Consider the following 12,639-nt stretch of genomic DNA (forward strand, 5'->3'; position numbering starts at 1 on the left):
AAGATTGGCGACAGCTTAGGACCCCGCCGAAATAAAAATTAAAAAATGTGTTTTATAATTTGCTAAAAAAACCCAAACTTTTTATTTCACTGTTGATCCAAGCATCTGGTGTATGTACTTTTTTGTATTTATTAAGTATGTGAAATAAACCACACACAATTTTAAAAAAGTCAGGCAAATTATTCAGGGCCTCAATGGAATTGCACTTTGGGATTTGTAGTCCTATTGTTCCATGCGGTATGAGCGTACGTAGAAAACCACCCTACTTTAAATGTGTTTTATGTGGTAAATGAAATAAACCAAGACTTGTATTTGTTTTGATCTTTTTGTTTTCCACAAACGTGTAAGTGACGAAGTGTTAACTTGTTAAAAGCAGAGTTTAAACAAAATCTAAAGTAGGAACGTGACTAATAGCATGCAAAAGTGTAAAATGTGTTTTTAACGAACCAGATATTTTTGTTCTCTTGTTTCTTTATAGTCTAAAAATACAATAGAAACGGATAGGATTACAGTTAAGATAATGTCCCATTATATGATATATAATAAATATAAAAAATTATGTCGGCAGAAAAAAATAATTAGCCCATTTCTCATTAAACACCGATAACCATTTTCCAGGATTTAAAAATATTTATGGGTTTAACTACTTGAAGGTGTTTTCCAGTGGTGAAGAAGGAAGTATACAGTGTACAAATTCTTTCACTCACCCTCATTCATACACCTCATATTTGAATGAATGTAAGTTAATTTACATTTTTTTAAAAAGTGCTAGGACTATATATTCACGTCGACACATTTCACAGTTGAGCAATAACTTTAACTATTGCATGCTTAAGTGATTTGCTTATCAAGAAATAGGTGACGCGTCCTGCTCCACAGCTACCAACTCATCCTCAATCGAAAGGGGTGGGGCTTTCAAATTAAACTAGTGTCGCTAAACGCCTTTTCATTGGGCTACGAATTCTCAACGCTTATTTGATTGGTTAGATTTTTCAGCGGGGGTTGAACATAGCGAGATCCAGCTACTCGTCAACAGCAGTGGCCACAGGAGCCTAAAAGGAGGCGGACAGCTGGTCCGCATAATGAAAAATAGCACCCCCTCAAGTGTGGGATTTGCTGTTTTTCATGTTTAAATTAACACAGGTACTTAAAGATTCTCTTCGGTGTGTTGTGTAGCCGTGATCCATTAGGAGAAAAACCCCAAGGAGCGAGGATGTTGGTCCCCGCGGGAAGATAATGAAGAGACTGCGCGTTTTGTTGGTGTGCCTCATTGTAGCTCTCCTGTGCTGGTAAGCTTTCATCGACATCTAATTCTACATCCTCACTATAATCAACATGTCAGGCAAAACACAGTCCTAACAATAGGTGGAGCAGGCTTTGTGATGCTCGTCCCCACGTAGCTTTGCTTGGTGTCTTCTGCCGCATAATATCCGTCAGTCATCAATGCCCCTGCTACACAGCTAACATTAACAACGTGTTACAATCTGTGGCGTTTTCTGGACTTTCTTATCCTAAGAACAGCTCTGAAATTGTTTTGTTTGTACCCAACTTACTGATAAGCTTTATTTATTAAATGACTTAAATTATGTCAGAAGGTTTGGTAGCCAGCTGTTGACTAGCGGCATAGCTAGCTAACCTAAAAACCAGTGAAGTCGGGCTACTTGTCAGGTAACATCAGTGACCACCAAGGCAAGCTGGAGGCGACCAACTAAACTCTTTATCTCTAAACTTTTTAATGCTAAAAAAATTCAGTCTATCTCCCCTTGATTTAAACTATATTTCATGACTGTTTATTTTCCAATGCCAAATCCATAAGGGCATCAACTGCTATCCTGAAATCGACCAGTCAGTCTGACCGGCTCATAAAAACTCGAGATGACATGTATGTTGTCATATGAAACAAAAAAGCAGCTAAATCAAGGAAATGCTACCATTGTTTGTCCAATGATTTATAAGTTACTACAGTTATAAAACTTCAATGTGTCTTTGTATATTGTGCAGAGAAAACCATACTCGCAAGAGCTAGCTTATTGTAAAATCATTGTAAAATCACCGAACTTCTACATACTTAACATAGATTTAACAGCGACATATTGGAGATCTGTTATTACATTCTGGTAAATAAGTTCCCCTCCTAAAAATGATAGTTGTTCTCCAAAGTATGTGCGCACAGAGGTCTGGTAGATTAAACAAATTCATGAGTTGTATTAATCTCGGAGGCATGCAGCAGGTAACAGTACGCAGGGTTTGTGGAATGGGATTAGCAGTCTGGCTAAAGTGCCACCTTTATCCAGATTGGTGACTCAGAAGCAGGTAGCTGTCCAGCTTTCTCTGCCATTCTGGTAATTTCTTTGTGATAAATATGTCAGTCTCACTTTATTTGAGAATGTAGATTCGTTTGCTCTTTAGGAGACTAAATAACCTAAAAAATAAATAAATAAAGACACATTTGATGTACGTGAAAATCCACCCATCCGTTTTCTTTGGCTTATCGGTGCTCAGGTTGTGGGTATAGCACAGCTTTTAACTTTTCCTGGGGGATACTGAGGTGTTCCCAAGACAGCCGAGAGACATGGTGTGTGGCGTAGGCCTCCCTTGGGGTAGAGGCGGAAATTTAAAACTCCCAAGCTGTACAAGAAAATTTCACGTTACTTAAAGTGTGTAGTACGTTTCCAGGAAATAATCACCTAATATTTGTGTTCCAAGATCCAGCAATGGTTCTGGTTGCTTTCCTGTAATGGTTATTTGATTCACACTGTTGACTATAGTGTTAAAGGAAGCATGTTTGTCCTTATTTCCTTAAAGCACTGAATTTTAGTAGTCATGTTTTATGGATCATGTCAGGCATTCGTCTTATATAATGTCTTCATGAATAAGTAAAACTTGCACTCCAGCACTTAGTGTACTGTAGCTCCTTCATAGGGTTGCATATTTTGAAAAAGAGTTGCATATTGGCACAAGCAAACAAGAGCTGTTATTGGATTGCAAACCTGGTACTTCATAGCTATTACACAAATAAGATTTGATTTGATGATGAATTGTTATTTATAAATTCCTAATTTAGTCATTTTAAGCACACTTTATATTCTTTTGTAAAGACCCAACATATTATATAGCAAGGAAGCTAACTATTCCAGCAGGCCTGCTGCTTGCAAGTCAAGTGTCTGCTTGCCTATATTAATGGGCCCTTTTTCCACTTTCCCACAAACTAATGACAATGCTGCTACACGTACAAACTTCATTAGTAATGCAAACCCTTTTTAGCGTGCAGCTTCTCACTCCTCCTTGCCAACTCTCACACGTCTTGGTAGGAGCAAAGAAATGGGGAATGTGATCCTTGCAGTAATCCGATGGTCTCCAAGGCAGCTGTGATTTTTAGGCTTTGAAAAGGGGGCTCTGTATTAGATTGCTGGTAACAAGTGTCTATGGGTAGGTGTGTCATGATCATTGACCTGATGCTTTTAATAACTCTGCTTGTCCTGCTTCAAATGACCTAGCCTGATGTTGTTTTTGTTGTTCTTTTATGGATCAAAATCTATGCTTTTATTTTATTTCTTTGTGTGTGTGTTTGTGGTTGAATTGTTGCCTGTTTTTATAGGGTGTTTTAAAGCTGCTTGGCAGTACATCTCTATGCTGCAGTACTCAGAGAAGCACAACAAAGTGTTCTGCATGTGTCATGCTGCCCCTTCACGTGTGGTCAGCAAAAGGGATCTTACTGTGCCCACAATAAGCTAGCTCAGACTGTTGACATCAGCATTGAGGGGAGGGGAGTGTGTGTGTGTGTGTGTGTGTGTGTGTGTGTGTGTGTGTGTGTGTGTGTGTGTGTGTGTGTGTGTGTGTGTGTGTGTGTGTGTGTGTGTGTGTGTGTGTGTGTGTGTGTGTGTGCGCTCTTGACACCGTTTGCATGAAACTGCATATTTCCAGGATGATTATCTGTAATGATAGCTCACCAGATATGTATTTTCTTCTTATTTAGATGCTAACTTTAGCGCAGAAATGTTGTCTGAGTCTGGTGGTTCAGCATTTAAGATAAGAGAGAGATAAGATAAAACTTTATTAATCCCTCGGGTGGGTTCCTCTGGGAAATTTGGTAAGCTGTGAATTGGGATTCATTAGAAGCAGAAGGTAACTTAAAACCCACACAGTCCTCACTCTACAGGTGATTTAGGAAAGTAAACGGGTTGGTCTTGCATGTGTTCTCCTTCTAGGTTAGCACCAAAGCAAATGAACAAACACGTCTTTTGGCATCACAAGCAGATGCAAATAAAACGCCAAAGCACCCTAAAGCAATTTTAACTGCACTAATATAATGACATATAAAAGTCCAAGTTAACAGCACAATTAAATTATTCCAGGTTAGAAACTGTTAGAACTTGTTTGACTTTCTGTTAGACAATTGGCATCTTTCTCTTAGTTGTATATTCTGGAAAATTACCCGAGATCCACAAAAGGTTTTCTTTATTTAATTTTTGGGGTGTGTACTCAACGCCCTTTACTGCATATATTGTCACCATCTCATTCTGTCCTTCTGAAGGATGGCATAGAAAGATAATTATTATATAACCTGATTAGTACTTAAGAGATACCTCTGCAACCAAGTGATCAGTTGGGGGTTTTCTATTATATTCCATTAGAGTGTAGATATTGTTAATCATCCAGTTGTTAACAAAATCAGCGAAACATACAAAGTTTTTGAACATGTTCATTTAAATTGGGCTGTGTGCTGATCGTGTTGAATTTTAATCTACTGACTTTTATGATTTTTTTTTTTTTTTTATGATTTTTTTATTTATTTATTTATTTTTAATTGTGCTGTTAACTTGGACTTTTATATGTCATTATATTAGTGCAGTTAAAATTGCTTTAGGGTGCTTTGGTGTTTTATTTGCATCTGCTTGTGATGCCAAAAGACGTGTTTGTTCATTTGCTTTGGTGCTAACCTAGAAGGAGAACACATGCAAGACCAACCCGTTTACTTTCCTAAATCACCTGTAGAGTGAGGACTGTGTGGGTTTTAAGTTACCTTCTGCTTCTAATGAATCCCAATTCACAGCTCCAGTCCTTGAGCAACTCTGAGGGTGAGGCTGTGTTTTGCAGTGCAAATATTTTGCTAGGAAGAAAACCTAATAGACGGCTCACAATGAGCAGTAGTTCAACAAATATAAGATGAGATCATTTTCTTTTCACTCTATATAAGCTGAAAGAGACAGAGTGTCAGGCTTCAGACTGCTCTGAATGCTCCGATTCAGGCTTTAACTTTACAAAGTTAAAAAGTGAGGATTTACTGACGTTTAGCAAATGCAACTTGCAATCTCACCCACCTGATGCTCGTACCTTGTGTTTTCAAGAAGCGTCCAATCAGAAGGAATTTGGCTTTTGTGTAATGTGTTCTTAAAATGAGAGGTGCTAAAATTGCTTGTTTCGGATAGTGGGTAAACTGAGGGGCTTCACCAATGCCCAGTAAAAGATTAATGAGGATTACTTGAGGCACTTTCATACAGTATTGTGCTACTAAAACAAAATGAAAGAAGTGGAAATAAGTTTAATAGAGCGTTTGTACAAAAAACATATTTCTTCACTGTGAGCTCCAGTTTCTGTCAAATTTTGCTGTTAGGGATTCTGAGTGCCTTACAAAGAAGGAAGTCAGGATATAGCTTGTGGACATTCTTGTTATAAGAACTGTGTTCTGCCCACATTGTAAAAGTTCCTTTTTGGTGGGGGTAGTTGTTACATAATACAGTCCTCCTTATGTTCCCCACATGCACCATGAGTACACACTCACGGAGCACCCATACTGGGAACTGTAAGTAAATGTCACAGTGAAAACTTTGTGTGCTTTGGCTGTTTCAGCTGGGAAATGGGAGGCTGGTTGGACCGTAAATCGGAAGGTTACAAAGGAGGCCTTGAAAGAAGACAATAATGCTTACTGGGCGTTCTCGTAGCTCACCCCCTCGCAGCTTCTCATTTCATCAGCTGGCTTGTGGCTGTACTGTGATGCGTCTGTGATTCAAAGAATGTAGCACAATGTCATAAGCTCATACATGTGTTACCTGCTCATCTGTCCATGTGAACGCAACTTGCATAATAGAAAAAGAATGGTCTGCAAAGATGCTTTTAAGGGTTATAAGTTTACATAGTGGTGTGCTATTTTGTTTTTTTCCTTCTTTATAGAAGTTGGACTCTAGGGACTCTAGGTTGAGTGTATACAAACATTGCTACTGCCTGCGCCTGCTCACTGACTATTTGGTACAGTAATTTGGGGGTTTATGGTAAGCTATTTACACTGTCTTTAATGACTGAGTTTAAACATAGAAACAAAACTTGCTAAATCTATGCATGTAGGAAGAAGGAATATATAAGTAATAGATTTGTTTTGTAACATAAGGGATTCCATCATGAAATATGCCAACTGGAGACCTGCTCATTGCTTCCATTAACTTGTTATCTTACCCTTCACTTAATTTGAGTGAAAAGGCAGTTTATCTCAGCTAAGGTCCTATTGATTTCAAATGCTGGATTTTAAAACGTTGAGGTATGTAACTGAACAGGTTTCTAAAGAGGGGGAATAAATAAATAAATCACAGCAAACATGACATTTGACCTAAAAGCCAGAAAAATCTGGAGTCATCCTTTTCATGTTACAAACCAAACCCAGGCACTATTGTTCGCAGCCTTTTCTCTTGAGTTTAATCCAAACCTTTTACACAATCCATCTCTTGCTTCTGTTTTTCACAAAAACAGGACAGAGCCAGGAAGTTTAGCTCGATCATTGTTTATTTCAGTCAGTATTGAATAAAATAAATTGCTTTCTGAATTTGTTTTTAAACTGATCATTTTAAAATGCGTTTGTTTTTCACAGCCAAAATGCGCAGCTTGAATGCATGATTTTTGGAAGCTGTAGGTAATCTCACTTTGTCTCTGCTTGTCTCTACTGCAAGCCCAGAGAATAGAAGCTGAGTAACACAGTCCAAATTTGTGTTGTTGTTGAACCAAGGTCTTGCCCTGCGGGCTGGTTGCTTTAGTTTTTATGTGAGGAGACAGAGCTGGACTGGCACTAAAGCACATGCCTTTGTTCCTGCCCACTGGCCATGGAGCCTGATGAGCACATAAAACTCTCTTGCTTTCTAGCCTTCTCATGTCCCAGCTGCATACCCCTCTGTATGCTAATGCTTTCTGCTGCCACTTTTTCTTTTAGCAGTCAACAACTGTGAAGTGTGCCACCAAGGCAGTGCTAGACAAAATGGTCTGATGTGGTTTATATAAAACTGCCCTGAACTTTTCTAGCCATTACCCAGAGTTGCTGCATGTTAAAACCCAAATGTCCACATCAGTTGCAATCTGCATTAAGACTTTACCCCTGTTTTTTACGTTGGTCTTGTCTTGTGTTAAAAGTTATGTGCAGCCCTTTCATTTACAGCAGTTTTGATTCTCCTTTGTTAAGATCAAGCCAACATGCCTGGAAAGAGAACCTTTTAATCAACAAGGTCTGTGAGATCTAGGTAAACCTGTCCATTAACGGTTGCCTTCACCTGATTGTTGTCTCCAAAGCTCCAGTGGTCTCTAACCTGATCTGCTTTCTGTGACATGAGTGTCTGATACTTGCTGGCTCTCTTGTGCTCCCCATGGCTTCTATGCAGGTCTCCTGAGGTGCACAAAGCCACCTGGTTGGATCTCTGTTGTCCCTGTCTGCAACCATCTGGATGAATCTATGCCCATCACCATCTCTTTATTTATTTGCTTTACACTTGAATCATTAACAAAAAAAATCACCTTTGAAATTAGACTTTTAAAAACCACCAGTCCATTTGTTTTTGATTGTTTACAGGTAGCCAGAATAATTGTAATAATGAGTTTTGCTGTTGTCAATCTGCCAACTTCACTTGTCAACTTGTCAATCAGAGCAACTTCAGACTTGGGTACTGCGTGATTTTTCCTGACATTTTCCAGAGCTTATGTTAAAATAGCTTTTGTCTTGATCTCTCACTTCCGTCACTTAAAAAAGATTTTAGTAATCACATTCAAAGTGTGATGTCCCTCAGTTGTATTTAAGACGCACAATACATATATGCGTAACTTTAAATTATTATTTTTTTTATCTCAGACCTGATGATATGAGGAGGAACGTATTTGCACAATCTTTCTTCACAAACATAATAATTTTCTGGGAAGTCGTTCAGTGAGCGCTGAATACGGGCCAACAGCCTGAGGCTTTGTCAGTGGTTTGAAAGAAAATACTACTGTTTGCTGCGATGGAGAATAGTATTCAGAGGGTGGAGATGTACGTCAGAAAACTAATAAAATATCACTGCATGTGTTTACTTGTATGACACAAGGGCATGGTAAAGGTTAGGGAGGGGATTCATTTCACTTGCTTTTCTTACTAGATCTCCTTTTCTTCTTGTGGTTACATTGTTTATGATTCCTGACTAATTAATGCTGCAAATAATTTACAACATTTGAAAGTATATGCTAAGTATATAATAAGTCTAAAATAATTCATAGAAGATGTGTTTTATCTTCAGTTGTGTTATGGGTCTGAGGTCATTTGTAATAGCTGTATACAGTAAATACTCCCAAGTTTGGTGTATAAATTTCCTTTGCTTTTTCTTGCCCTTTTTGAGAAAGGTACTACCTTTTTTCCGCCCTGTGAAAATCTTCTGTTTCTTCTTTTCTCCCTTCCCCCTCTCACTCACTGCTCTTCACTGTTTACCTTTTAGCTGCTACTGACAGGCTCTCATGCATGAGTTTTGTGTGTGTGTGTGTGTGTGTGTGTGTGTGGGACCATTTCTGTCCCTTTTTCTTGTTGGTATGGTTTGGTCTTCTAATGCATGAAGCGTGTCTGTCGGCAATTCCCAGCAGGAGGCCTTTTTTCCCACAAGGCTTAGACAATTTTAAAGATAAAGAGATGTTTTGCTGGAGCTTGTACATTAAGAGAATATCATCAAATCGTCTTTACTTTACTGAATCCAAATTGATTGATAAGCTGTTATTATATTAAAAATCAACATATCACAGCATTTTTCTTTGCAAGCTCCTTTGACTACGATGACCTGGATGACTGAGAACCTTCACAGACAACATATCACAGTACTTGTCACTTTCCAGTCTTTTATTTTTCAAACCTGGCTCCCTTCTGGGTTTTTACAGGGTCCAGTTTGCAGTGAAACATCTACGACAGATGTAAATGTTTCACCACGCTGCAGCACTTTGGTACACTTTGTGCCAAGTTGAATTTTTAATGGGTTTTTGTTCTCCTGCTGTGCTGGCTGATGTATCCATGCAGGCCAAGAATGCACATGTATTGTTGTATCCACAGCCACCCATGCTAACTCTCACTGGCAAAGTGGCTTTTCCTATCAAATTGGATTATATCACATGAGTGCATCTTTCAGTCCCATTGGTCTGGGTCGATGGTCCTGATGTCTCATCGGCAAGCCTCTGTGGGACGACTGCAGTAATGTACAATGTCACTGCTGCTAATGGGATCTTTTCTCTAGTAGAGATTTGTTTATTTTTGGCTATAATAGTTTTAAAGCGTGGTGTTTAACAGTAAATATGGGTGTCAGCTCAGTTTTTAATTAGTTTTCCTTGGCCTCATATAGTTCCTTAATCTTATAAAAATGAGTATAAACATATTTATGAAATGTGGAGGCTGAAGTAAGACAGACATATTTATTTATAAGCCATCATCATTCAGTGGAAATTTAAATAAAATGCCCTTACTAGGTTTAGTCCTATTTGATTATAATACAAAACTCAGTGTGGTATGTTTTTGATGTATTATACATCATATATGGAACACAGCAGGAGCAGGGCATTGGCAGCCAAAAAACACCGTTAAATCCTCCAATTTTCTCCTTGACTTTTTGGGTTAGTAGCACTCAGGACTAGCTGTTTATGTGTTTGCATTCATGCTAACCACTGCAGTTGAATTTCAGCAAAATTAAAAGGATCATTTTTATATTAATTTAGTTTTGTGTCAGACTTATAGGGAGCCAGATGGACAAAAAAGCCACATAAGACTCTGGAGCCCTGGGTTTGAAACCCCTGGGTTAGGCATTTAATCAGTAACAATTATAGTATCCAGTTCATGAATGCTAAAGTGCAAACATTTTCTGCAGGTTTTTCAGTGTGAAGTTTTAATGTTCATAGGGGAAACTGGTTGCATTTATTGATGATGATGATGATGATGATGATGATAATAATAATAATAATAATAATAATAATAATAATAATAATAATAATAATAATAATAATAATAATAATAATAATAAAAAAACAACAACAACAATTAATTGAATTATTTAAAAAATGAATAAAAATAACTTTATCCACAAAATCATACTAAACAATCTGGATATGTGACAAAGGGCTGCATGCATTTGTTTCCGTTTATGCAGTTTTATTTTTCTTACTAGATCGCAGAACTAAGCGAAACGTGAATGATGGTGAAAAAAAATCTGTGAATAATAAAATACAAATCTTATTTGGCTTTGTCTTTGCAAATGTGTTTAAAATTAGGTGCTCAATGGTGTTTTTGCGCAAACAGTCTTTGCCAGCGTGACTTTAAAATGTTTATCCAACTGGTGTTAAAATGGTTATTGCATTTTACTGTAGCTCTTTTATTTTGGATTCATTTTATTTGCAGCTGGATTCCAGAGTCCTGTTTTAGTCTTCCCTTTTTTTTTTTTTTTTTTTAGTTTCAGTTTTAGCTGTTTTTATGATAGGAGTGGCATTTATCAGAAGTTAAGAACCAGTTTTACAATAAAAGCAGTCATGCATGTAGAAGTGTCACTGTCAATAGGCATTTTCACCAAAGCCTCAAACTGGTTGCTTTACCAAATTAAGTAAAGACTAAAACTTAAGACTTTTTTGTCTTTTTTTTTTTTTCAGTTATGTTGGGTTTTTTCTTTCTTTTTCCCCCTCTAAAATATATTAATTTATTTGTGATTTATTCCCAGGTTTTTTATAAAATCAGTAGACTGCTGGCTGGTTTAGTGAATTATGCCTGTAGAAGCAGCAGTGCTGGTGACTTGGCCTACTTGGTGCACCATGGGATAGCTCCCAAATAGAGGTGTCTGTTCATTCAAACTACATCCTGGATAAAGGCTCCTGTGTAAATGTTGAAGGTGTGTCACAGTGCTGGTATACTCAGAGTGATCCGTATAAATCATAAAGACAAGTTTCACAAATACTTTAAAGTGGTTTGGATTATAAGCGTATGTGTCCTTTCAGGATCTAAAGTCTACTCAAGTGTGTTATTAAATTGTAATTATGTGATATTGAGAAGGAACAGGATGAGGTTTTGGCGTTATGTAACAAACTGTCACGTACACGTTAAAGTCTGACGTCTGTTTTAAGGGATGCAGAATAAAAGCTTTATCACTCTGAGCTTTAACCCTTTAAGACCTACCATAGAACCAAGTTCGCCAGAGCTTATATTATATTTTTACATGCTGTGGAGCCATTTTTGGGAGCATTTCAAGTTGCTATACATCAATACAACCATTATAGCCCAAACTTTAATAATATGTCTGCATTAGGTGCATAGTAATTACATAAATTGCAAAAAAGTGCAATAAACTACAAAAAAATTGAAAATCGTTTTTGTTTTTTTTAACATATATTTCTAGTTAGAGAAATTTAAGAGGCTTATCCCTCAAAACTGTAAATACAAAAAAGTTACACAAACTAGTTTCCCACCACAGGAAATTTATTTTGAGTGTCTTCATAGTTTTATTTTTGAAATACACCAATTTTTATATACTGCAGGAAAAACGAAAATAAATATTATAGTGCAAATTTGCAAAATAACAGCATATGCATCAAAATAAACTATTTCCAGCAGTGCAATATGAGTCTTAAGCATCCCAGAAACGACACAGAAAGTCATAAAGTCAAACATAACTTTTTAAAACACATAACAAGTAAAACACAAGCTCATAAGGCCCCGATCGTAAAAAACTACATTTCCGCAAAATGACGTCACTTCCGGTTTCGGGCAGGTCATGCGGTCATGTGATAGTTCGCGCTGATGGACGTAGGAAGTGTTACAAACAGCTGATGGATCGGCGAAGCGTGTTTCTGGAATATCATGTTTTTGTTGCTGCAAGTGATTTTTATGCAGTTTTTGCAAAGCTATATGTGGAAGGAAACTGTGACCTAGGACAAGCTGATGGCATAAGATGTAAGTACAACTCCTCCAGTTTCATATGCAAAAAAAATTATTGCGCTAGCTTACTTGGTTGCAGAGCTACCGGGATTTAAAAATAGTTACGCAAAACAGAGCGTGCCCGCTCCGATCGGCTGTAAAGGGTTAATACAGTTTAAATATTCATTTGTGACATGCAAATTTTGGCTCAGCGTCAGTTTTCGTATCAGACAGCTTTCAAATAAATGCAGTTAATTGAATAATAAAAGTGGCACATATGATTAAAACTTAACCAGAACGTCACTGATGATGTGTTTCATCTGGTACCCGATTAATCAAAGTTCTCATTATATTAGCTATAAAATCACAGATGTCACCTTGTTGTTGACCTTGGGACACCGTTTTAATTTAAGACACTAAGATCTGACAAGTACTCAAGGAAAGGCAGTATTTCTTGTGAAAATGGATAAGTGCCTGTAAAATGACTG

General features: G+C 37.4%; 1 protein-coding gene across 7 annotated transcripts in view; it reads left to right on the top strand.

Moving 5' to 3' along the window:
• Window positions 1–1,041: 1,041 nt before the first annotated feature.
• Window positions 1,042–12,639, top strand: part of suco (SUN domain containing ossification factor) — a 43,259-nt gene continuing 31,661 nt past the window's right edge. For all 7 annotated transcript variants that reach the window (XR_015127263.1, XM_086283876.1, XM_086283878.1 and 4 more), the window contains exon 1: window positions 1,042–1,289. Coding sequence is in view for 6 of the 7 variants with exons in the window: in XM_086283876.1 (XP_086140002.1) it covers window positions 1,237–1,289 (53 nt within the window). In the remaining variant the exon portion in view is untranslated. The remainder of the gene's footprint in view (window positions 1,290–12,639) is intronic.

This window comes from Aulonocara sp. 'chitande type north' Nkhata Bay, linkage group LG23 (genome assembly GCF_057382095.1).
Source record: "Aulonocara sp. 'chitande type north' Nkhata Bay isolate Kocher_YH1m ecotype deep benthic linkage group LG23, A_spYH_male_GT1.1, whole genome shotgun sequence".
NCBI lineage: Eukaryota > Metazoa > Chordata > Actinopteri > Cichliformes > Cichlidae > Aulonocara > Aulonocara sp. 'chitande type north' Nkhata Bay.